This window comes from Stenella coeruleoalba (genome assembly GCF_951394435.1).
Source record: "Stenella coeruleoalba genome assembly, chromosome: 14".
Classification (NCBI taxonomy): Eukaryota; Metazoa; Chordata; class Mammalia; order Artiodactyla; family Delphinidae; genus Stenella; species Stenella coeruleoalba.
The window spans coordinates 66,102,747-66,128,439 of record NC_137160.1 but is presented as its reverse complement, the minus strand read 5'-3'; the positions used below and the strand labels follow the sequence as shown (position 1 = coordinate 66,128,439).

At 56.2% G+C, this 25,693-nt stretch overlaps 1 protein-coding gene and 1 long non-coding RNA gene across 10 annotated transcripts; one reads left to right on the top strand and one right to left on the bottom strand.

Annotated features, from left to right (window-relative positions):
* The first annotated feature begins 2,098 nt into the window (after nucleotides 1–2,098).
* On the top strand, nucleotides 2,099–16,390 carry LOC307196756. Its single transcript, XR_013831212.1, has 3 exons — nucleotides 2,099–2,308; nucleotides 3,883–4,005; nucleotides 16,018–16,390. It is a non-coding gene; the product is annotated as an uncharacterized lncRNA (long non-coding RNA).
* On the bottom strand, nucleotides 5,876–24,300 carry PATZ1 (POZ/BTB and AT hook containing zinc finger 1). Of its 9 annotated transcripts, XM_079942049.1 has the most exons (6): nucleotides 22,794–24,300; nucleotides 21,349–21,412; nucleotides 14,795–14,966; nucleotides 8,787–8,924; nucleotides 7,126–7,358; nucleotides 5,876–7,017 (listed from the first exon to the last, which is right to left on the bottom strand). In XM_079942049.1, exons 1-6 carry the CDS (start codon nucleotides 24,062–24,064, stop codon nucleotides 6,940–6,942), a joined length of 1,956 nt encoding a protein of 651 aa, XP_079798175.1. In that variant the 5' UTR covers nucleotides 24,065–24,300; the 3' UTR covers nucleotides 5,876–6,939. The 9 variants fall into 9 exon arrangements, 6 of the variants coding, with proteins under 6 accessions (XP_079798175.1, XP_079798174.1, XP_079798176.1 ...); XM_079942048.1 differs by having other exon boundaries at nucleotides 5,876–7,358; nucleotides 22,794–24,299; XM_079942052.1 differs by lacking the exon at nucleotides 5,876–7,017 and having other exon boundaries at nucleotides 7,192–7,358; nucleotides 8,787–8,859; nucleotides 22,794–24,297.
* Nucleotides 24,301–25,693: the final 1,393 nt, after the last annotated feature.

The following is a 25,693-nucleotide window of genomic DNA, read 5'->3' as shown; positions in this document are numbered from 1 at the left end:
AGATAGATCCATAAAGCGTGATGTAAAAGTAATATGTGCAGAACAGGGAGCTGGCACAGAGGAGATGGCACACAGTGATGGGGCCCTGGGACCCACAGTCAGACAGTTCAGGATTCGGGTCTTAATTCTGCCACTGCACAGCTGTGTGACATGGGCAATTACTTGGCCTCTCTAGGCCTCAGTGAGATTAAACAGTACCTACTCCACAGAGTTCTTGATGTACGTGAGGCCCCGGCACAGTTTGTGGTACAAAGCAATGATGTGAGGATGAAAGTTGCCTCCTCCTGGAGGGAGCGGGGAAAACTTTGTAGACAAGGGGCCACTTGAGCTGAATAAGATGAATAAGATTTCTTCAGGGAGACAGGAGTTAAGGACTTTACAGGTGGAGGAAAGGACATGAAAAAGCAAATAGTTTATCATCATCCAGAGAAAAGCGTAAAAAAAAATAAACACAGGCCCTGCCACGTGTGGAGTTTGTGTTTCTCAATGTGGACACCAGGACATCCAGCAGGCTCAGGGCACAGATTCTGATTCGGAAGAGGAGAGAATCAGAAGAGAACGAATGCCCTTTAAGAAGGGAGAGGTGAGGACAGTCTTGCAGGTCCGTCCTCAGAGCCACAGGCCTCGGCCTCTGCCCAGTGTGGACTGGCCCCGGGTGGGGCACCAGGCTGAGTGCAGGCCACAGGCTTTCCCTGAAGCAAAAGTCAGTGATTTTCCTGTTGTGGCATCCACAGCGATACAAAGAGCTTTATTCAGAGGTGCCTACCTCCGCACTGCCTTGTCTTCAAAAGAGTCTTGTTTTCTTAGGACAGATTCATCTCTTAGATGAATGTTTGGCGTTTCCTTTCACACGGTTTAGCGAGAGATGCAGGTCCAGATAGACATTCTGCCCACCTCGCTCTCCCCAGTGAGCCTCAGGGTCCAACAGGCACCTCGGGGGATCCCAGAAGGGTCAGGCCGGTGGCCACAAAGAGAAGGGCAGAGGTGGGGTGTGTAAAGACTGGAGTCCTGGAGGCCTGCTGCCAGGTGCTGGGCAGCTGGCATGGTTACGGGAACTGGTGGGAACTGGTGGGGCTCTGAGGATAACTTTAGGGCAAGTCTGGCCTCACCACTCAACATAAGAGAGGGCACGCCTGTGGAATTTCCTCCTGCAAGGCTCTCAAGAGAACTGAAATTCTGAGCTCACTGCCAAAACTGGCAGCTCTCACTTCACCCCTGGTGCCTCTGAGCACAAACCTTCGGGGAAAGCCGGGAAGAACCAGAGCAGACAAGAACAGGACTCAGTCACTGACCTCATTCCCCACTTCTCCCACTCCCACATCTGCCAGCTCGCCACCTACCCTCTTCCCTCTGTCCTGCCTCCTCTGCCCCTGAACCCAAGACACATGAATGAAAACAAAATGACTAGAAAACTGGGCAGGCAGTTCTTGTTCTGGGCACACTAGGCTCTCCTTTGTGTGGGCTCTGTAGTTCCTTAGAACGACCTTGTTTGGGGGACGTGGCATTGCACTCCGCAGGGATCAATGGATTGATCGGCAGACCAAGAAATCACAAGCTCTGGGTGTCGGATCCATTTTACTCACATAAACCGTGAGCTTATGTCCCATAGGCTGGGACCCGAATCTGGGGGAAATCTGAGCTCTGAAGCCAGGAGAGAGAGGCCCGCCCGGAGGAGCAGAAAGAGAAGCTGGTCTTGAGTGGTGGTTGGCAGACTCGGGCTGTACAGGAGCCAGCCTGCACCTGGTTTTGTACAGCCGATGAACTTTATATTTTTAAATGGTTGGGAAAAAACTCGAAGAATATTTTGTAACACGTAAAAAGTATATGACATTCAAATTTCAGTGTCCATCAATGAAGGTTTGTTGGAACCGAGCTGTGTCTGTGCCTGGCTACTCCTGTACAGCAGAGTGGAACAGCTGTGACAGTGGCCACACGGCTCACAAAGCTGATGATGTTCACCCTCTAACTCTTTACAGAAGTTTGCCTGTCCCTGCTATTGTGCATTTTTGTGCGGGTGTAGTCTGGTGGAGGAGATAATAATGCGGGCAAACTAAAAGGGAGCTTTCTGAGTGTTTCCTAATTTGCTTTACAGGTACCAGCCCGTGTAATCCTCACAGCAGCTGCGAGAATAAGAGCTGCACCTGCCAGAGCACACCCGGTTAGAAAGAGGTGGTGCTGGGATCTGCACCCGCTGGCCATCTCTGGAGACCACCATGAGACAGGGCCCCTGGTGACCGCCCGGGGAAGGGGCAGGTGCAGCGCCGTGGAAGGTCGGAGGAGGGCAGAGGCAAACAAGGCCATGGAAACGGTAAGACTCAGATGCACAGGGCTGTGAAGGAAGAGCCTTCCAGGTGGAGGGTGTTCCAGGGTAAAGGCTCGGGGCTGGGGGCCAGTGGGACTTGCTGAGAAGGGGAGGGTCTGAGTGTGGAGCCGAGAGGCAAGGACATGCCCCAGTGCAGGGTCGCAATGAAGATGCAGCTCTGGGCCTGGGTTCAGATCCTTACCGTACCACTCAAAGCCATGTGTTTGGGGCAAGTTGCTTAATTGTAATAACAGCACGTACCTCTTTGGGAGATTGGAGGGTAAACAGATTTATAGGTGTAAAGTGTTTAGAAGGGTGCCTGGCGCTTAGTACCATTGTTATTTTGCTTATTGTTGTTAAGCACAGGATGTGACTGCAGGTTGGCCCAAATAAAGGCCTGATATTTGAAAAACAAGAGCACAAGTGGGGGCTTGTGCTTGGGGCATCCCTAGTAGAAAGTGTGGGATTGGAGCAGGGAAATCCAGAGGAGGCAAGCTGCTGTGGAGAGTTTGTTTTGGGGACCCCCACAAGGCTCTGGAGAGAGAAAGGCAGAGACTAGAAACAGGGGGCCAGGGAAGGGGCCGGGGTTCTCTCACGTCCAGAGGATGCACCGGATGTGTGTGATTCAGCCTTGTTACAACCTTGCAAGTCTGTGTGGTCGTCCCCACTTCACAGAGGGGAGGCCAAGGCTTGGAGAGTTGCCACAGCTGTAAAAGTATCTCAGAAGCACCTCTTGAGACTGGCCACAGGCTCACAGGCCCCACCCACTCCCGGCTGTCAGTGGTCATGTTTCTTTGTAACCATATGTGCCGGGGTCCCTTGGTGCCACGGGGCCTCCCTGTGGGTAATCACTGCCCTGGGGAGGTGAGACCAGTGCTCCTGCCTTGGCCCAGGCCATGGGGCAGTGGCTGGACAGGCTTCCTGGTGTGACAGGTCTGCCCAGAGCAAGTCGACCAGGCTGCTGGTGGTGCCAGGAACACCTTCATTCAGTGGGGGCCTAGGGTGGCTCTGGAGCCCAGAGGGTCAGTCTCAGGATGAAGAGTGTGTTCACTCACTCAGCTCTCTGGGCACTCCCTCTGGCACTGACCCTGACTTCCTCTGTGGCTTTTTTCTGCTGCCCTGTGCTGGCCCCTGTCCTGGGGGACTAGGAGAGTAGAGAGCCTGCTCTGTGCCAGCCACAGTAGTGGGCATTTTCTTGTGTATAGAGACACTGTTACTGGAGCTTGGGAACAGAGGTTCTGGAGTCAGAGGACAGACCTGAGTTTGAATCCTGGCTCTACCCGTTCCTATGTGATGGGGGTGGGAGCCGGGTGGGGTAGGGCTGGGGTAGGGTGAGGGTGGGGGCAGGGCGGGGATGCTTCCACCTCTCAGCCTGTTTGCTCATCTGCAGGAGGGGGAGTAATGGAACCCACCTCACAGGCTGTGCTGAGAATTAGGCACAGAGCTTAGCTCAGGCCTCCTTAGTCTTCACAGCCTGTTTTCCTGGTGAGGAAACCAAGGCTCAGAAATTTGCCCGGGGTTGGGGGTGGGCAGATGGTGGGGCTAGACAGCCAGAACTTAGGGCCTTCACCTTTGACCAGGACAAGAGGAGCCGCCCCGCCATTATGCACCACGTTCTGCACAGCTTTTCTCGCCACAGCCCGAGGAGCCCGAGGAGACGCCAGGCAAGGGGCCAGAGGCCTCTGCTTGCTGCCCAGGCCTCAGTGAGTAGTGCTTGCTCTGTCGTCCCACTCCTGCCAGGTGACAGATACTGTGGATAGGCGCCTGCCTGTCCACAGACGTGACCGGTGCTTTTGTGGGGGCAGGACCGAGAAGTCTCCAATGAAGACCTTGGTTCAAGGCCTGGTTCTCTGCTTTAATGCCCGCTGGGTGTCCCCAGCTGGCAGATTCTGTGGTGGTTACAAGGCTGCCCGTCCACGGGGCCTCAGCATTCTGGGCCTGCCCTTTCCTCTGACACTCACCCCAAAGGGCCCAAAGCCTCCATCCCGCACACTCCACAGAGCCCAGCAACTTACTCAAGATTTCATGTAGATGCTTAGGGTTTAAAAGAAAAAAAAATCCAGCTGGGGGAAGTGTGGAAGGCGGGGGCAAAATAGCTGAAGGGGATTAAGAGGTAGAAACCTCCAGTTATAAAACAAGCCACAGGGATGTAATATACAGCTCAAGAAATATGGTCAGTAATGTGATAACTTTTTATGGGGACAGGTGGTTATTAGACTTATGCTAGTGATAGTTTTTTTTTTTAAGATTTTTAAAAATTTTATTTATTTATTTATTTTTGGCTGTGTTGGGTCTTCATTGCTACATGCGGATTTCTCTAGTTGCAGTGAGTGGGGGCTGCTCTTCGTTGCGGTGCACGGGCTTCTTATTGTGGTGGCTTCTCTTGTTGCAGAGCACGGGGCTGTAGGCGCATGGGCTTCAGTAGTTGCGGTGCGTGGGCTCAGCAGTTGTGGCTTGCGGGTTCTAGAGCGCAGGCTCAGTAGTTGTGGTGCATGGGCTTAGTTGCTCCGCGGCATATGGGATCTTCCTGGACCAGGGCTTGAACCCACATCCCCTGCATTGGCAGGCGGATTCTTAACCACTGTACCACCAGGGAAGCCCTGGTGATGGTTTCTTAATGTAGGCAAAGCTCAAATTATGCAGTACACCTGAAACTGACATAATGTATGTCAACTATATTTCAATTAAAAAAAAGACATCCAGCTCAGTCTTTGCCTTTAAGCCAGAACAATGTTATTACTAGTATTAATGTGGGTCTAAATCATTTTGTGCTTTGTTTGCTCCTCCCGGTCTGTTTATTTTTCTCCCCTTTGTCACTCTTTTCTTTTCTACCTGTTTGGAGCTTAAATGCTATCTGTTAGTTCGGGATTTCCCTCGACACCCAGGCTGCCAACAGTCTGCCTGTGCCCTCGTGCTCTGACTCTTGCTCCCATTAGTTCTCCATTGTGCTCACTTCTTGTCTGTTTGCTGTTCTCTTTCCCCTTCTCCTCATACATTCACACTAAGGGTACAGCAGCCTTTTACTTAACCTCTGGGTAGCACAGGGTTAGGGGGGACTCAAGTTGCTGAGCTTCTTAGAGCCGCCCTGAGAGTTTTCTCCCTGCCCACATCCCCCCTTAGGTCCTAGCTTCTTTGGTCCTCTCTGGCTCCAGGTCTCCCTCCAGAGTCCCACCCCCACCTCTCACCAGCCTGGACCACCTACCTGCTCTCCCGCCATCACTATCCCTCCCTTGCCCGTTTCTCTCCTTGGATGTCTCCCTATCTGAACTCTGTGGTTAAATCTGCTTACTGGTTCCCTCTCTCCCTTTAAGCTCCACAAGGGTGTCCCATGCACCACTGTACCCCAGGGTCTGGGGCACAGAGCAGTGAAGACCAGGAGAGAGCGGGTGGGTGGATGGTGGCAGCTGAGTCTGCAGGGGAAGCACCCACCTGTCAATCCCAGTGGGACTGGTACAGTGAAGAGGAAGAGAGGTCTCCTGGGATCCCACCCCACCCAGGTGCAGGGGCACAGACTGCCCACCCTCTGGGTCCCAGAGAAAAAACCAGACTCAGGGGAGCAAGCAGAGTAACGTACTAACATTTTTAATACAGTCTGATCAGATCAACTCACATCACAGGGTCAACCTTGGCTTGCTCACGTGTGATACAACTGAGGTGTATGATGTCCCCACCTGCCAGCTCTCCTGCCTTCCAACAGCACTGAAACCCCCTCCCTCCCTGACCAGACTGGCATTTTTAAAATTTTGCATAAAACTATTTCTTCCATAGACTCCAAACAATCAACTAGCCAAGTTAATTATGGTACATCTAAACAAAGTTTAATCCTAAACCCTAACGTGTGACTGCGGTTTACAAAGAGCTCTGTATCACCTGGGATAGCTTTCAGTAGCAATTCACTACAACTGGTCCTAAAAAATAATAACAATAATAATAATAATTAGAGAATTAAAACCCAACAGCAAGTTGAATGGTTAAAATCACCTAAGAACTGAAATTTGGGGTAGGAGTGTCCTCGATTGCTAAGCTTGTCCTAGTGGCAAAATGCTAGCCTTCAAGCAGGGCTCAGAAAGGTCTGGGGCCCTCCGGGTCAAAGGTCAAGCTCAGGGGGCTCTCAGAGGACACTCACCCCATGGTCCACGGGATGCTGTAGGCTTCCAGCTTCCTTAAAAACAGTTGGGCATCAGCATTGTGTAAGTGGGCGGAGACCCTACTGTGGTATCTTTTGAGGGAGATGAGAAGGGGGAATGAGGGATTAGAGAAGGGGCAGGGGACCAAAATCACCGAGGTCCCAGAATGCTGTCAGGTGCAGGTGTGGAATTGGGGTCACTAAGCCTGAGCACCAGAAGCTCCAGCTTCCGCCTGTTAGAGAAACCAGCCCTGGTGTTGCCTTGGAGGCCTGTGTAGTGTTTTCTGCCCTCATCCCATACCGGGTCTCACAGATATTTCTGCCGAGTATCAGATGAGAATCTATTTCTAAAGACCATTGGGGGTTAGGGGTGGGTGACAGGGCTGGAGGGGGAGTTAAAAACGAATAAAAATCTCTCAGCTACAGAACCCAAAGACACCACTTCCCTCCGCATTCACAGCATTTCTCAGCGGTCCCCGGTGGCCGTTTCTGCGGGGACGCAGCATCTGCCTCACTTGCCCTCAGGCCCCATGGGCTGCTGGTCGACCTCAGGATCTACCAGAGATGATGCAAACGCCGACTGAACAATCTGAAACCCAAAGGACTCAAGGAGAGACATGTTCTGCTGGGGAGAGAAAGGCGAGCCAAGGGCAGGGCCCAGGTCCCCCAGAGGGCCCCCGAGGGCCCGGACATGCACCTTCTGGATGTGTTTGTTCAAGTAGGACTTGGAGCGGAAGAAGCTCCCGCACTCGGGGCAGGGGTACTTCTTCTCCCCGTCAGACTCCATTTTGTTTTTGGGGACCGCCATGTCACAGGAGAAGGATCCATTGGTGCTCTGTTTCTCGGGCGTCTTCAGGTCGCTGGCATCCGAGAGGTCACCGTAAGAGTCGGAGCTCTCAATCGGATCCTGATGTGAGCATTTCTGGCCTTCTAGGAGGAAACAGAACACAGAGGAGCGGTGAGGCCAGGCTATGGGGATGCCCCCTCGGAGGGGTCGCCAGGGGCCAGCTCACAGGCTCGTGGAGGGCAGCCGATGGCCAGCCACCGCCCAGCAGAACCCACAGAGGTTCAGCTGGTCAGTCAGGGAGCCTGGCGTGCCTACAGGGGTGAGACAGCAGGGCCTGGGGCTGCCAGCCTCCCTCGCCGCGGACTCTTCATGCAGGCGCACGTGTACTGCTCACCACCATCTCGGCCTGCTTCAAGGAAGGGTATGGAGAGGGGACCGCCTCTGTCTCCACCCAGGACAACCCAAGACCCCCAGCTCCTAGGTGCTCTCTTGGGTGCCTCTGAGGGTAAAACAGCTGTTGTGATGATGCTGAGCAGGTACGCCAGTGGCCTCACCTCTGCACCAGACTGGCTGCACCCTAGCAAGCCAGAACCAGAGCCGCGGGCTCCTCAACCCAGGCAGACCCTATCGACGGCTGAGTCAGAGCCAGTCCTTTTCCCAACGCTGCAAACACAAGCCCTGCCCTCACTGCCTCTGCCTGCCAGAAGCCTTCCAGGCCAAGTTGCCAAAGCACACAGCTTAGAAGGAACTAAACAACTCAATCGGCCAGCTGTCCCTACGCAGGGCCCAGAACAAGGTGGTCCTCGAGACAGCCCTCACTGATCTGCCTTGCCCGGCCCACACGTGAAGCCTCCACAATGAGCTCCTTCCTGCCTGGGTTCAGAGCGCCATGCCGGGAAGGGAAGTCTGTGATGGGAGCGTGGAGCATGCCATCTTTGCCATCTGCCAAGCCCCTGGCGTCATCCCCAAGGCAACAACGACTTGAAAAACCACAGAACAACCCGAATCAACAAGTGGAGGTGGGGCCTAGGGAGCTCTACGCAAACCAACTCGGAGTCGGCACCATGCATCTCACAAACGCGGCCAGAGGCTCTCCGGAAAGGGCTGGTCACAGCAACCAACCGCCCCTACCGAGGGGGAAGCCAGACCTTGGCTCCCTCTGCCCACAGGGTCAAAGGAGAAGAAAGCATTCAGCCACAGCTCCACGCCATCCTTAAAGGGCCACAGGCAATGGACAGGCCCAGAGGCTCATCATGCAGGGCTCCTCTTCCTGCCCTGGGCCCGGGGCGTCCCTGCAGGGCTCTGGACGTGGGGGCTGGCCAGGAGCGAGGAGGGTGCTGGGGAAGAGGAGGCGGGGGCTGGATCTCGGCAGGGCCCTAAAGCCTCACTCACCGCCCTGGAGTGAGATTCCCCACTGTGACTTTTGTCCTGGAGGCCACTGCCACTCAGATCTCAAGCCTCCTTGAGGCGGCCAGCAAGCCGGCAGCCTTCACGCCTCCCCACGCCCGGCCCAGCGCCCCCACAACACAGCCTGCGCAGAGAAGCAAAGTGCAGAGCAAGGGGTCGCTTGCCTTTGTTGCCATAGGTCCTGGCGCAGTGGAACGCTGCTCCCCCATTCGGGATGGGCTCCTGGTGCCTGGAGACCTGGGGAAGGGGAACACCGTGGTGGGTTTTAACATGGACCTTTAAGTAGGAGGCAGAGGAGAAACCTAAACAAGACAAAAGGAGATGAGATCCCGCAGCCGGCACACAGACACCTCTCTGCTTCCCCCACGCCTCTCCTCTGGCCGCACTGGCTAGCACTCCTAGAAGGGGCCCCTCCTTGGCTCAAAGGCGCTGCAACCACAGGAGCCACCTGGCTCAGGAGGGAGGGTGGCACTGTCCTTGAGTCGGCTTCTCTGCAGAGCCCGCTCTGCAAGGCTGTGGAGGCTGCCTGGAGGGATGGCCTGAGATCCCACTCTGGCCAGGGCCAGAGGCCAACTACCTCGGCTCGCTTGGCACCTCAGTAACAAGTGGTCTGAACGGATGGTCCACAGTCCCAGACCAGCTACAGGGACCACGGCTAGAAATGCTGTCGGAAAAGTACATGGGGCTCCAGGGCAGCCACGGGACTCCAGCCGGCAGAACACGGCTGAACACGTGTGAAGGCAAACCATCTGCGCAAGAAGCCAGACGGAGGCAAGATGAAATCCCAAAGAAATGCCTCCAGGAGTCCCCCTTCTTCTACCTGTTAAGACATGCTCTATTTTGCAAACTTTCTCACCTTCAGAATAACTGGGTTTAGTAACTGTTTAGACCTTTTGAAGAACAATGAAAATAGGAAGTTATGTTAAAGGGGGTGTGCAGTCATCTCTTATTCACAGTGGTCTTCTTGGTTCGGTTTTGGAGGATCCAACAGGTTCACTTAAGGAAGAAAAAATAGGCACAATCCTTGTCTTTATTTGGGGGGAGGGGCGATCCAACCTTCTGGGATCTGCTCCAGACCCACCCAGATGCTCCAGTCAGTTTGAGCCTCGAGATGCCTCGGGCTGGGAAGAGTGATCTCGGGCCAATTTCCACAGCAGCCACGAGTCTGAGGAGATGGAACCAGGTGGGCCAGTCAAAGGATTTCCACTTGGGTTTCCGCAGGAAGGAGCTGGGACATCAAATCCTCCCACAGTCAAGGATCCAAAAGTGCCTTCGGCAGGAACCAAAACTTTTCGGCAAAAGGCCCACTTGGGGCGCTATGCCTAGATGGTGTCCCTTTAGTCCACTCCAGATGCAGCTGACACATCCTCGGGTCCTTTCTTTTTTTTTTTTTTTTTTTTTCTTTTTTTTTTCTCGGGTCCTTTCATTCCCTCGTTAAATTACAGTCACGGGGTAGCAGTGGGATCCACTACTAATGGGCCAGAGGCTGGAGAGTACTGTGTAATGTCTGCACAAGACTTCTTCGAAAAAAGTCTGAATTGGCCTGGGCTTTCAAATGCTACTGGAACTACAATAAAGGTCACCTTCAGGGAGTGACAGAGGTGTGCAGGCCCAGCGCACCGCATGCATCGCTCTGTGCTTTGCAGCCATATGTACAGCTGCTAAATGGCAGAGCCTGGACTCTAACCCCAGGACCACGTGCCACCACGTGGTCCTTCACCACTGGGCAGACTCTCTAATAGTCTCTGTGTCTTGGTCCCGGCCCTAGAAACATCCCTTCAACTTTTGCAGTAGGCTCCATTATCACCATTTACATTCCTGTATTTCTCTGCCATGTTGGTGGATTAGAATGAAAGCTGCGGGTAGACAGGCTGCCATGTGGGAATCTTATTCAACAAACATCCCCCCGATGGTAGTAGCTGGTGGTTCTGGAGGGAAATGGGGGGCTGGGTGAATCTTCCTTCCTTTCCTGACAAAGAAGACCCTCCTGGACCAGATGCTGCTGTCCTGCCCTGCCTAGTAGAGCACGATGTCCTGCGCTGTGACCAAGTGGTCTGCCTGGGGCCAAGCAGGGGACAGACTGACTTACGAGGGTCCCATATAAACACTCCTCGGAGGGAGGCTGTGGTCAGGAAGGAGCAGATGAGACTCACAGGACAGAGGATCTCAGCCCTGCCCCATGGATGGCGCTGCAGCCCTGGCAACCAACAGAAATATCAGGACTTTCCAACTGATGCGATGATACCACTTTAGAAGGGAATTTTTTTCTTTGTTTTTTAATCCCTTGCGGGGCCCTCTGAACTGGTTTGAAGCTCTCTCCACAGGGCAGGGCCACTGCAATCAAGAGGGACGGTAAAGGAGGGAAGGAGCACCAGGAACTATTATGTTTACTCCTTGTGGGAAGAGCTGTGCTGGGGAACACAGCAGATGCTCAATGAAAACTCACTGTTTTCTCCCGAAAAATGGTCTGGGGACCACGTGGCAGGGTCCCCTTGACGCTGCCCCAGCTGCAGACTACTTACTATCTATAGCAAAACCACATGGCGGGTGGTAGGCGTGGATCCACAGTTGCCACCTAAAGCCCAGAATTTAAACACAGAGCAGCTCAGCAGCCAAGTTTTGGGGTAAAACAGAAGCCGAGTTTCTGTGAACGTATCTCTGAAGCCAGACACATTTGGCCAGAATTCTAAACTCACCTGCCTGTTCACCACTGATTAACCAAGAACCAAAGAGGAAGCTTTCTACAAGCATCAGAGTGATGGGGACACTGAGCACACACGTGACTCCACCACCACCGACGGGCCACCCTCTCTCACGCTCCAGATACGGAGAATATGCTACCACGAGGCTACTGCTTCTCCACTGCATTTTCTTGCCTGGTGTGCTGTAATTCGCACTCTGGAAGCAAACCCTCCTTGGCAGCTTCCATATCTGTGCAGGGGTCAGGGTCGGCCTTCTTCTTGTCCACACCTTGGTGGGGCTGTGCCCAACTGAGCCGTGCTGGAGGGGGGGCACCAAGTAGGCTTGGGTCAGCTCAGTACAGGGGACGGCAGGCTGTCTGCGTCTACCACTGGCGCTTGCCTCTGGCTGGAGAGAAGGCTTTCTCTACCCTTTAAGCAGATATTTGAGTGCAAGTGTTGTCTCGGTCAAAGACCGATTTCCAATACGCTTTCCCGCTTCCTCCCTCACACCAGTACATACACATCTACATAAAGACCCTGCTACAGAAACTTAAAAAGAAGGGAAATCGTGGCAATCTACCAAGTCCTTCCCACTGTTCAACTCAACTGATTTCCTCAACTTGAACGTCGGAAACAGGCTTTTGTAACCATCATACTCCTCCCACTGCAAGTTATCTTCTCTGCAGATGGGATGGTCTACGTCCTGATATGTCTCCAGGACAAAGACAAGGTCATCTGTCTCCAGTGTGAGGCTGGACCACCGGCTGCATCTCCTCTCTCCCGTTCTTCACAGGCAAGAGTTGTTTGTGTGGCTGAAAGTAGGCAGATGGATGGGTGGTTAAGCTGATTGCTTAAGAACTGCTGGGACTGGAGGATCTCAGGGCACCTGGAAATTCATCTGATCCTGCCTCACCCGCTAACCGGCTGGCTGAACGTTAGCCTTTGCTTGAACCCTTGTAGAGAGAACATCCATTTATTCCTGCAGCTCCTCCTGTAGTCACAGCCTTGAAAGGACGGCCCAGAGCGTCCTGCATTCTGATTCCAGTGTCTCAGTGTCTTTGGCGATCTATCCTCTTCCTGGAAAAACTGCCTTCCCCTTCCTCTTCTTTTTTGGAGGGGAAGGGAGGCGTCTTTTCCCATTTCTGCAGAAGAAATGAGTCCAGAGGTAGAATCCTGCTCCTTCTCTTCTGATGAAGAGCGAAATTGTTTTCTCTTCCTTCTGAGGATCCAGGGTGGTTTAGACTAGAGCCCTCTTCTGTCTTCTTGGAGGAATGGGACTTTCTGCTCCGACTCTGGGACCCAAAGCTGGGTTTTTCTGTTTTAGCTTTTGGGGTTTTCTTTTTTTTTTTTTTTTTTTTTTGGCCACGCGGCTTGTGGGATCCTATTTCCCTGAGCAGGGACTGAACCCAGGCCCTAGGCAGCGAGAGCGCAGAGTCCTAACCACTGGGCTGACAGGGAATTCCCCCAAAGCTGTTTTGCTTACGACCCAGATCTCGCGTTGGCTTTTCTGAGGAAAGGTGGGCTCTGGTTCTACTCTCCAGGCACCCCCACCCTGGCCACATGGCCTGTGGCTGCTGCCCAAGTCCTCTTTACCAGCCCAGGGAAAACAAATCCTGATGTACAATAGTTGTGGGCTTTGCCACATCAGCTGTCTCCTAACTGGGTCGACGTTCCCTGCTATTCCCGGCTGCTCGCAGCTTTTCTTTCCTCCTGAGTGGGGCCCACAGGGGCTGTGGCCCTGGGTCCCCCACTCAGCTCCCTGCCACTTTGTAATCCAGGCTTTATCTCTGTTTCCTCATTGGCGTCCTCCTCCGCCCTAACTGGTTTACCGCCTCTGGTCTCTGACCCCAACTCTCAGGCTGAGAACTTCAACCCTGAAACCCCGACAGTACGCCCGCTGACAGCACCGTCGCAGCAGGTCTCGAGTTAGTTGGGGACGCGGTCAGGAAGCCACGGGATGAAGCAAGACAAGGAACCATCTCTTCCTAGAGCTGGGCAGCCACAGCCTGATAGCTCTTTCCACACACAGCCCCACTGCCAGCTCCCCGGAGGAAGCTCCTGCCAGAAAGGGCTCTATTGACATATCAGAAAATAGGACAGATGCTTAAGCAGCTTTTCTGACCACCTCCCTGCTTCCACAGCAGGTTTCCTGGTGGTACAAACGTTGACATCGAATGGCCTTCAAGGCAAACCCCAGGTGTGCAGTCCCCGGGAGGAACCCAGCTCAGGGCACCAAGAGAACACCCAGCCACTCAGCAGGCTCCCTCCACCAGCAACCTCAGGGCATGTGGAGATAGCACAGGACGCAAAGTTTGCAGCCAAGGACTGCAGGAGGGCTGCACCTGGTCCAAAGCAGAGTGTCAGCGAGCTGTGTCTTTCCTGACAGTTACAAAGTGTAAGGAGGGCCTCCCAAGTGTGCTGCTGCTTGCAGGGTTCAGAGAACTTTCACCTACCTTGTCTCCTGGGATCCTCACAGCAGCCCTGTGAGGTGGGCAAGGGGGATGTTCTCAACCCCGTTTAGAGGTGAAGAGACTGAGCCTTCGAGAGGGGAAGGGAGAGTTCAAGGTCACACAGGAGGGTGAGGTGGGAGGGGCCAGCTAAACCCTGGGTCCCCTGCCTCCTGGCTTAGTGTTCAATCCACTAAGCCACGCTCAAAACTTCCAGAAGTGTTGCGACAAGAGTGTCCCAGGAGACAGGACTCTCCAGCCACGTCCCCACCTGGCCAAAGCAAGCGCACCATGCAGAAGCATCCTCACGCTCACCAGACAGCTGCCCCAACTCCTTCAGCAGATAAGGCGCAGCCTCCTCCACTGACGCTGCTTGCAAAACACGAACCTCAGCCCTTCTAGCAGCCAACGAGCCCTGGCAGAAGCTCAGGGACAGGACAGACTTCATCCAACACAACACCAGGGCCACAGATGCCACCTAGGCCAACCTCAGCCGCAAGCATGCTGCCCTGCTCAGAGCACCTGCCACTTTCCGCTCTCGTCAAGGCCACAATCTACCTGGGCCTGGGCTCTTCCGACCATTTGTGCTAGAGAGTTTCGGCCCTTGTCCATCTCCAGACTCGACGTCCTTACCTGGCTGCTGACTTTCACGTGCCAGTGGATCAGCCAGCAAAGCTCTTGAGCAGGACCCCTCATTCTCCCACCTCTTGGGGCCTAATGACTCCCACCAACCTCAGTAGTTCAGCGCATCCATCCTGCCCCCTGGGCAGCAGGTGTGTCATGGGCCCAAGCCTGGGAACAACACTCTCTGCTGTTCTCACTTGCTGAGCTCCTGGCAACTCCTGTTCCAAGCACCCCAGGTTTCTTGGAAAGGAAAGGGTGACAAACAGCTGGCTGGGGGATAAGGTGTTTATCGCTCAGTGGGAAGGGAGGGAGGGCTGGCCGTGCAGAGTGGAGCCTGAAGCAGGGTGGTCAGACACCCCCCGGCCTCCCACATGGGCTCAGGCCCATCCCCTGGACATGAGGGAGTAGCAGGGAGATTACCTCGGTTACAGATACTGCAGAAGTTGCTGGGCCCCTCGCTGTGCTTCTTCAGGTGGTCTGCCATGTACGCTGCCCTCAAGTACTTCCCGCATACCTGGCAGGGCACCTTGTCTTCGTGACAGGCCAGGTGGGAGCGCAGACGGTCTCGGGTGGCAAAAGAAGCATTGCAGGTCTGAGGGCAGAAAGGAAAACGGGGTGAGGTAAAAGCTGGCGTCCACACCCGACTCCCTACCGAGCACACTGTGGCACAAAGCCATTTCCGGCCAACACAGGGACTCGCTGTGTAAGAGAACTTCAGAATGCGGCCAGGCTTCCTCCCCAGATGCCAAGTAAGCCGCTCCTACTCCCCATGGTCTTCCCCACAGGACCCCTGAGCTAGGATGACTGGTTCCCACTGGCCCCCAACATGCACATTACATGGCAGGCTGAGTTCTGCAAAACAAAAGAGCTAGGGGCTTTTCATTCTTAAACATTTAAGAACTGATGTTTGTTGCATTGGCTGTAAGTGAATTTACAGAAGAGCTATTGGCATATAAACGGAACAGTCTTCACCTTCTCCACCCTGGGTTTCCCCTGGTTACTTTATACAAAGAATCCAATTTACTCACTTTATTCAAAAGCGACATTAATCGTGGCCACAGGGAAATGGAAAGGAAAGGCAGGACAGAACACAGAGATTACTCTTCATAATATCCGTTGTGCGTTTGTATTGAGAAAGCAGCCCATAAAGTGACAGTGTCAATTTTGCGAATGTGAAAATTAGCAGAGAGTGAGGGCCGGAGGCTCCGGGGGCATCTGTGGAACCCCAGTGCTGGTGCCAACAAGGATGGCACCACCCTGCACTGACCAGTGCCCCCCACTGTGCCAGGCAGGCCCCAGACTTCACCTTCAGAGCCCTTCGTCGCATGCAGTGCATCCTCACGGTGGCCCTCGAGGCAGGCCGTGCTCTCACCCCACCGGCCAGGAGCTGCAGTCAGTACCACACCCTGGGAAGGCAGCCCCGGGTCCCCTGACTCGGTCTCAGCCCTGGGTCTACCCCCAACATCTCTCCCCCAGCCCGGGCCTGCATGGCTGCCCAGCCTTGGAGGTCACGGAATGTCGGGAAAGCCCTCAGGAGAGTTGAATCTGGTGACCTTCACTATTTTGGATCCACGGACATGTCTCAGAAGTTCTAGTCAAGGTTGACTCATTTCTTTTCTCTGTACCTGTGTTTACCATTTTAGAGCCACAAGAGAAAGCAACATTCACCTTTAATTGCATCACAGACCAAACGTTAACCCACTGAAGACCCGCCACCCCGTTAACTGGCTAGAATGGGGGTGTTCCTGCGGCTCCACTGAACAGAAACAGATCCTGAGACCTTAAGGTAAGTGTCTGAACACTGTCACCATGTACAACGTCTATCTATTGCTTTACTGTACAATCAGAGCGAGAAACAAATGCATTCGATGCTGTGGAGGTAGAAGACACCGTGGTTGCTACCCCAACCCCAAATGTCTGCATCAGGACCAGCTGAGCTCTTCTTAGTCGTTATCTTTTGAATAAATGTTACGCATTCGAATAGAACAATTTATGCTAACAAAATACAGTTGACCCTTGAACAGTTTTCCAGGGTTTGAACTGAATGAGTCCACTTATATGCGAATCTTTTTCAACAGTAAATACTATGGTAGGTGGTACACCATCTGCAGTTTGCTGAACCCGCAGATGTGGAACCGCGGACGTGGAAGAATCACATACACAGAGGGCCGACACTAAGTTGTATGTGTATTTTTGACTGCTTGGAGGGTCGACGCCCCTAACCTCCGTGTTGTTCAAGGGTCAAGTGTACTGCTTTCATGTTTTATATATTGAGTTTATTCATCTGACAAATGAGGGAGCTAAGTTTAGAGAGTAATTTGCACAAAGCACAGTGCTCAGCTACTAGAGAAAGCAACACCCTGCCACTGCCGGGCCAGTGCCCTCCCGATCCTCCTGGCCACCCTGGGGTATTCCCCTCCTCCCCGATTTACAGCCGGGCAGACAGAGGTCCTGAGAGGACTCGGGGCAGCTGGACTGAGAACCAGCCCCTGAGCATGTGTTCTTACCACCTCCAGCCTCAGCAGAGGTTAGCTTCTGGTAAAAGGTGTGGGTAGTTTTTATCAGTGTACTTGGTAGCCAGGGCTGTCCTGATAGAGGTGACAGGTTCTGTGCAGGGAAACTTGAGCACTTAGGTGACTCAGAAAGTACCATGGGTGCTTGGTCTCATGGCCACAGGTGGGCCCCCCGGCAGGGACCTTGTGACCCAATCATAGGCCACAGTGGGTGGAAAACTGAATCTTTCCCCAGCCCCACCAGACTGTAAACCAGAGTAAGGGGTGCCGTGAACACCTGCGGGAGATAGGGGTGCACCTGTCGATTTATCTGGGGACGGGAGCCGGCTTGGCCAGACAGCGACTTGAGGACCACCGCCACAATGGCGAGAGGCAGTGTGGTCTACACCGCAGAACTCAAAGGAGCCAACCATGGACCAGGTGTTACGAAAATGCAGCTGAAAGCACACATTCAGGATCCCACCTTCTGTGGCCCCTGGGAGAGGGTGCCACTAGAGGGATGTGAAAGAGATGCCTTGTTTCTCTTGCCAACTTTCTTTTGGGATGTGTCCCTTAAAGCACTGCCTGTCATACTTTGCTAACGAAAGATAATGGACAGCCAGACTTCAATTATCCACAAGTGGATTATCCATTTGGGGGATTAGCTAAGCAAAATTAAAGCTGCAGACCAGGCTGAGTTCTCCCACCCTGTCCTCCATTGATTATCTCTCAAGGAATGAAAGCAAACTTTAGCCTGAGCAAACATAATTAGGAATGTAAATCTGCTGCTGGGAAAACAAAACAAAACGAAACACAAACGCAACAAAAACTATCACTGTGTTACAAAGCCAAGCTGAAATGGTGGTTGGCTTCTCTGTGCCAGGATTGACCCTTTGTGGCTGGAGTACCCAAGGCTTTCTGAACTGTGAAAGTGCCCAAGTCCGAGTCTAGGCCTGCCAGAAGTTCAGACAACACCAAACATAAAAGGCCTGGTCACTTAACCCAGGAGAGAAAGGAGAGAAAGGCTGAGGAGAGAGATGGATCTCCAAGAAGGGGGTGCCCGGAACCTCCATGCTGGGGCCACTCAAGAGAAAAACACTTCCTGTCCTGGAGGCAGGGAGAAGGCAGAGGGACCCTGACAGGATCAGCACCCCAATCGATCGCCGGTGGTGCTGGGAGCGGCCGCCTCGCCCCCAGCCCTGCGCACAGGCAGCCTGCTATTGCTGGAGGCGCACCTGCCGAGTCCTGGCCCAGCCCCCAGAGAGGTTCATCACCACTCAACACTGAGCCCCAGCCAGGCTCCCTTCCCTCCCTGCCAGTTTCTCCCCGTCCCAGACTTCCGAATGCTTTTCTTCCCAAGGGTTGAACAGCTCAGGAATGGGGCCTCAGTGGTACCAGGGGCACCGGTGCACACCTACTCTTGGTGGCCTTTGAGCCTGGCAGCCTCAGGGGGTATCTTAAGTAGTCTTTTCCATAGCCTTGGAAAAGTCTGAGGGCAATGCATGTGGGCTTAGCACCATGGGCCTTGCTGGCCCCCTTCTTCTCAAGGGTGTCAGCTCCCTTATTCCCATCTCAATTCCTAATGAGTTATCCCTCCAGCCCAAACCCCCCAACCAGCCCCCAAGAAGTGGGGCCACTGGGAGCAATGGGAGAGGTCTGAGCTGTTCTAGCCTCTCGGCTTCAGGCTGAACTCCATCTGGGGTCAATGTCCCAGCCCACAGCACTCACAGATCGAGCAGCATTGGGACATCTGGGCCATTTAAGCACACTGAGGCCAAACCCCGAGGAGACTTGCGTGTCACTGCCAAGCCTGAGCCCCCATGCGCCCACGTTCGGAGGGCCTTTCCCCTCAAGCTGTGGCACCCGTCTCTGTAACTGGCCCCTACTGTCTCCTCTGTGGCATCAGGAGGGACCGAGAGGTATGGCCCATGCCCAGCTCTGCCAGGGGCTAAAGGAACCAACTCCCAGAGAGCTGTCTCTTCACCTCTGATACTTTCAGCAGACACACCATGCAAAACAGATGGCCCGGCTGTTTAACAAAGCCCAGGCACACCTGGCCAGCCAGCTCAGAGCCTGAGAGGCAGCACGTCTTCACCTGCACCTGCCAGGTCACTGTTAGGGGAGTTCTGGCTGTGGGGCTGGAGGCAGGGCCAGCAGGCTTGTGAGAGTGTGTGTCGGAGGGGCAGGGCAGGAGCAGGCTCATACACCAAGGGACAGTGATGTCAGTGTTATGACACAGACCAAGGACAAAACACACAAAGCCTCAAACGTTAGAATGAAAACTTTTATCATCACTCCTATTATCCCCGCAGAGCCCGCGGGGACTGAAGGGCACACCACTGGGATCCGACGGAGGTCTACATCTGCTTTATCAGCACCCAAAGCCATATATTGGGATGACCCAATGTAAAGCTACTGGTTAATCTAGTTCCTGAGCAGACCTGCTAATAAACCTCAAAACCACAAAAGTCTAATTCACAAGCCAGAAATGAAAGCGGACCTGTGTGAGTGGGAAGGGACGAGGGCAGCACGGTTGGCCCAGTTGGAGTTGCGCCGGAGTCTCCTCTCCTCTGGAGGAGGATTCACTCCCAGGGTGGGGGGAGGGGTGGCCAGGCCCCATTCTAGAAACCCCTTAGGGGAGGTGATGCCAGGGGAGGGGAAGCATGTAAGCCAGTGGCTTAGTTCCTAGGAAAGCATCAACCTCCAGGCAAGGTCAGACACCCAGGGGTACCATCTGCTAAAGAGGGAAAACAAGGCAAGAGAGCCCAGAAAGAAACGTGGAGACCATGGGGAGGCCCCAGGAAGGAGCCCTTTGCTACCCCTATTTGGGGTCCTTGAGCTGGGAAAGAGTCCAAGTCACCCAGGGAGGAGCTGGGCATGGTGGGCAGGGACCACTCTGCTGGCCTCTCCCAAAAGCAGGGGGCTCAGACCACTGCCACTGCCGTTCCCCTCCACAGAAAACCCTCTCGGGAGGCCCCGGCTAGCCCACAGGCCACTGGGTAAAGGCCCGGCTGCCCTCTGGGGCAGTCCAACCCTGCCTCAGATAGCCCGGCGGGGCTGGGCAGAAGAGAGCGTTGCTGGAGGGTGCCGGGCCCAGGTTTTCGAGGGCTGGGAAGGATTTTTTTAGAGAAAGGGAAAAGGCGGTGTCAGGAACCGAATGGGACGACCTCCACAAAGCAGGCTGGGCAAAGTCCCATGATGGCAGGTCGCTAGGAAGAGATTCCAGGGGCGGCAGGCCGCTGCTGCTCCCAACCCACACCTGGAAAAAGGGCAGAGAGTGCAGGTTACCCCCCCAGGCCACCGGGCATGCCCCCACTGCCCTCTGGGCTCCTCCTACTCTGCTGGGCTGCTCAGCACACTACCTGGGAGAGTCAGAATGTGCTCCGTGATGAGAGACAGAGGGAGAGGAGGCAGCGAGGCACAGGCGCATCCCAGCAGGCCCACCCCCGGTCTCCTGGCCGTCTGGGAACACCACCGCACCTGGCCCCTGGGGGCTCTCTGCCCCACCTACAGCATGTCCGTCCATCCCTCCCTATTATCGGTCTCCCCAGACCCTCCTCCTTGCCACCAACAGGATAAAGAGAAGCAGGTCACCCCATCAGACGTTGCAGTAAACACCCCACAACTCTGTTTCCCACTCAGATGGTAGGAACTTGGCCCAGGAAAGGGGGTACGACCAAGGAGAAGATAGAAGTGTGTTTTCCACCCACACAGGAATGCTCAGTGGCCAGGAGAGGAAGCTCAATTTTCTGGGCATCACAGAGCCCCCAGATACTGTTCAAGCAGACAAACCAAGGGTGAGAATCTTGCCCAGCCTCCCCTACCTACTGCTACACAAAGAGCTCTCAAGGACAGGAAACCACCTCGCTTTCCAGTTCTCAGAAGCCCTTGGCTGTGTGCACACGTGGCTCAGGATGGGTTAAGCAGGTGCCAGTGATCGCACCACTCCCTGCCTCCTTCACCCCCACCCCTGCGGCCTGGTGCTCTGAGCTGAGGGGACCCAGAAGCAGCTCCAACTCAGGTCAGGCTGCTGGGCATACAAGGGGAAGAGTTGTTGGCTGGACCACCAGGAGCCCTTAAGAAGCCATTCCCACCCCACGGTGGCCCCTGCAAACTGCTGGGAACCAGAAGCCGGACCCAGTGGGGTGCCAGTGCCCCCAGGACGACACTTGTCCAATGTGGCCCACCATCCAAGGAGCTGGCAAACGCCAGGAGAGGAAAGCCAAGCAACAGAGCAAAGACAGAGACGGGTTGGGAACCAGGACCCAGCGACCAGGAAGGAGGGGACATCAGCGGTGGGAGGGAGGGGGCTGGGGGAGAACAAAGGAGAAGAGCAGACAGACGGTGGGGGGACAGAGGGGGAGGTGTGCACAGCGGTGGTCAGTCAGCCAGCCCAGCACGCACAGCAGCTGGCTCATGGCCGTAGCTGTGAGGACAGCAGCATTCTCTTTCAGCCCATCTCTGCCCCGGCCCAGCCCCTACCTGACACTTGTGAGGCCGCTCAGAAGTGTGCACCTGCTTGATATGTCCGTTCAAGTGATCAGGCCTAGAAAAGAGAACCAAAAGAGACTTTAAAACAAGACCTTAAGAAAGGGGGCTACAAGCTTGGCCAGACCCCTGCCCCGACAAGGCTGGAGAAGACTCCCTCACCCCACCCCAGCATGACAAAGAAAAGTCACCACCCAGCTCTGGCTCCTGAGGCCCAGGCCTCTCTGCCCTGGATTTCTCTAGAGGGGGAAGGGGAGTGAGCATTTGTCTCTGACCTTGCCTACCCGCCTCCCCCCACCAGAAACTCAATGATTTCTAGGACCCAAGGAGGGGACTTTAGAATGAGACTGGGCTGCCTTGCTGCAGCCTTTCCGGGAGGGGGTATGTGTGATTCATTGTCCAGACTAAAGCCCCGTAGAAACTCAGCATTCCCCTCCCCCAGCCTCTCCCACCACAGCAGCCAATGAATGCCACCCGGATGGAATTCAGTCCCCAGAGGCCAAGGGATGAAGCCTTAAGCCCCCAGCTGGGCTGGTAAACCAGATGCCCGACAGAGCAGGTGGGCAGGGGCTGCCTGACCGGTAAGACTGGTTCCTGCTTGGGGCCCCTCTGAGGGAGTTTTCCATCCCTACGTTCATACACACAAGGCCCTCAGTACCCAGGCAAGTTAAAACGAGCCTTTTATTCTGAATATTCTCTTAAGAGGAAAAACAACCCTCTGCTTGCAGACAAGTCTTCAGTTCCTTATCAGGCTCACTAAAAAGTCAATCTAAAACGACATCCTGCCCTCCTTCCTCTCTGTCCAGTGAACGTAAAGGGGATCTGTGGGTTCAGGTGGGCTCTGGAGCCACCAGGTCAGAGCAGATCAAAGGCTTTGCTGTTCAGAAGAGACTCTGGGTGCCCAGCTCTGTGCCCCGTGATCCCGGGGCTGTGAGAGGCAAGGTCGGAGTCTACTGACCCAGGATTGCCAGTGCTGTGCGGGGGGACATGGAGGCATGGGAGCGTAAGGAGTCCCAGATGCACTTGTTTCGGTCCCTCCCCCGGCGGCCATTCAAGCGGGGAAAGTCGCTGGAGGAGCCTGGCCTCCCGCCCCCAGAGGGGGCCCCTCGTCTGGTGCCGGAAACACAAAGGGAGCCCAGGGAGAAGAATGGTGAGGCCCGGTGGCTGCGGCCTGAGGAATCCGGCCCCTTCCCACAGGCCCCAAGGAAGAGAGATGGTAGGGCACGCCTAGTGCCAGAGAACTTCCCTGAGGGAAGAGAAAGCAGTTCTTGGCCACATCATCTCAAAATCAGGGCCGTTAAAACACTCTCCCCAAACCTGACATGGCCCTGCAAGGTCAAGTGAGCCCCCTGCAAGTCTCACACCCCCAGCTCTTGGAGAGGAGCTAGTCCATGAGTTACGAATAGGACAAGTCATGGGGGATGGGCACCATTCCTCACCTGGAGAAGCCTTTCCCACAGCTCTGGCAGATGTAGGGCTTGCCCACGGACCCATCGTGGGACCGCACGTGGTAGGACATGCGATCTTTCCTCTTGAACCGCAGCCCACACACGGGGCAGGAATAGGGCTTCTCCCCCGAGTGGGACAGCTTGTGCCGATTGAGATGGTACACATCACGAAAGATCTTGCCGCAGATCTCGCAGGCCACCTGCTTCCTGGTCCGGCTCCTCTTTCGGGGGCCGTCGGGGTCCTCAGAGATGGGTAGCCCATTCTCACCCAGCCTCGGAGGAGGAAGGTCGATGTAGCCCAGCTGGAGGCTGGTGACACCATGCTGGGCCTCGTGCTGCCGGAGCCGGTTGGCATCAGTGAACACCTTCCCACACAGGCCACATGGAAGGATGCCTGCCTCCCTCAGGCCCCCTGGGGACCCGAACATTGAGTCCAGCAGGTTGGCCTTCCTTGGGCGGCCCCGGCCTCGCTTGCCAGTCAGGGGAGGGGCACTGGATGCCACATTGGGGAATGGGGAAGTCAGCAGTTGGGGGGACAGGGGTCCGGCCACCATGGGCAAGCGGTCCACCCCAGGTAACACAGGCAGGGAGGCTTGGCTCGCAATGGCTGCACCAGCCGCCCGAGCTGCCTCCTCCTCAGGCTGCATGCTGCCTGCGATGCCATTGCTGTTGGCTGCCAAGGCTGCCCCATTGGTCATGTCCAAAGGGAAACCCAAGTCCGAGGTCCCAGGGGGACGAAACAGCATGATGTCAGCCCGGGCAGGGGGCACCAGGATCTGCACATTGGACTGTTTGATGACTTCCTGGCAGATCTCAATGACCGACCTCATCAGCAGAAACTTGGCGGCCGTCATAAGCTCGGGGAAGCTCTCCAGGCGAACCACAATGCGGGAAGTGTAGGCGAAGTCCAGGATGTCCCCGAACACCTTGGAGCTGATGGTGTGCATCTCCAGCTCCCGGCTGCCCCCAGCCCCGCCGCCCGGGGCCGCCGCTGCGCCCCCCACGTCAGCGGGACCCCCGTCCGCAGCTCCGCCGTCGCCCAACTGGGCGCTGAACACCGACTCAAAGTACTCGCTGCAGGCAGCCAGGACCGCGCGGTGCGCTGGGAAGCTCTCGTCGCCCACCCGCAGGAGCACGTCGCAGAAGCGCCCGCCGTTTTTGCGCTGCTGGTTCAGGTTGTGCAGCATCTCCGTGCTATGTCTGCTCACCTGGTAGGTGTAGCAGCCCGACGGGCCGCAGGAAGCGTCGTTCACTCGCTCCATGGCCGCCGCCCCCTCCCCACAAACCGGGCCGCGTCACTTGCCAGCCCCACTCCCTTCCCCTAGGCAGCAAGAAGCGGGGTGCAACGAACGTGTCTACACTCCCCACACGTGCCGGCCCGGGGCTCTGTAGTCTCGCAGGTGCGCGGAGCGCACACACCCCCTGCCCGGATCGGACTGTCTAGACGGCAGGGCACACCACCTCCCACATAGCTGCCCCCACCCCTGCTGGATCGTGCACTCCTCTCTCCTCTCCGCCCGCCCGCCTCCCCTTCTCGGTCTACCTCTGGGGGGTACGCGAGCACAGAGGTGCGCCCCTCCCGCAAACGCGCCTGCCACCTCCCCTCCCGCCCGCCAGGCGGCGCCGGCGCGCAGCCAAGGGGGAGCGCGCGCGCGCGCGCGCAGGGAGGAGGAGGAGGGGTTTGTCGCGCAGGCGCGCGCGCCGCGGTTTTACCCGGGCCCGCTGGGGGCGCGCGCTGCGTCCCCTGCAAAGCGCGAGCCGGGGCGGGGGCGCCGGAGCGGAGGAAACAAAAGGCTAAGGCTAAGGCGGCGGCGGGGCGCGCACCGGGGCGGCAGCGCGGGCCGGGTCCCGGAGCTTGGCGGGCGGAGTCGGTAGCGAAGGCTGGAGCGGGCGGGCGGCGGCAGCGGTAGGGCGGGCCCTTTCCCGGGCCGAGCGAAGGCGGCGGCGGAGCGGCGGCGCTGCGGCCCTGGGCTCCGTGTGTTCGGAGCGGAGGAAAGATGGCAGCGGCTGCACTTCCTCTTGCACTTTCACCCCTGGGGGGAGGAGAAGGAGGGGGCGATACCAACAACACCCCCCCTCCGCTTGCAGAAAAAAAAAGAAACGGCGAGCTCGGCTTGGGGGGCCCCCGGCGCCCCCGGCCCTGCACGTGCGCACCCGAATCCCTGGCCCGGACCGCCCAGCGCTGCAAACTTTCCACTTTCTTTGTCCCGAGCCCCCCCCCTCACCCAGCCGAGGATGCACGTCCCCCCTTCCCTATTTATACACCCCCCCCCCGCAGCTCCGCTCCCCCCCGCTTCCTGCCCCCCCTCCCCAGTCCCCTGCTCCGCCAATGCTAGCGCAGCCTGAGCCCCCGTCCGGCCCCCGCCTCGCCACCCCGCCCGCGGGGCCGGGGGCTGCAGTCTCAGCCCCCCCGGACCAATGCAAACGAAGCGCCTAGCCAGCAAACCAGCTCCCACTGCCCCTCCCTCCCCGCCAAGAGTGGCGGAGAGCGGACGGGGCGGGGGGTGGGGGGAGACCGAGGGGCGCAGATGTGGGCCCCCCAGCCAGCGATGTGCACCCGTAAGTCGAGCGGGCGTTGGTTACCCTTCGGAGCCCCCCTTCGATGCCCGAAATCCCCAGAAGTCGTCTGCAAGCGCCTCCCCGCTACCAACCCCAGAGAGGGCTCGGGGTCCTGGCTGGGGGCAGGCCGAACCTTCGGAGCTGCTTCTGGACCCCGCTCACTGACTGAACCGAAGGGGCTGCGCGCCCGGGAGAGCTGGGGATACGAGGCCATCGTCCACCCTCTCCCCCAAACCGCCACACGCCAAGCTTTGTGCCCCAGGGAGCGGAAAGTAACCAGCTCGGGGAGGCGACAACATAGAGGCAAGGGCGATGGGAAGGGGCAGGGGTCC

What these genes read in the sequence shown, in the direction of transcription:
- PATZ1 (XM_079942048.1), bottom strand. Translation starts at nt 24,064, where the DNA reads ATGGAGCGAGTGAACGACGCTTCCTGCGGCCCGTCGGGCTGCTACACC. An exon ending in CTGCAGTATCTGTAACCGAG is followed by an intron (nt 8,925 to 14,794) that starts GTAATCTCCCTG and finishes TGTCTTGTTTAG; the next exon opens with GTTTCTCCTCTGCCTCCTAC. An exon ending in CAGGACCTATGGCAACAAAG is followed by an intron (nt 7,359 to 8,786) that starts GCAAGCGACCCC and finishes GTTTCCTCCTAG; the next exon opens with AAGGCCAGAAATGCTCACAT.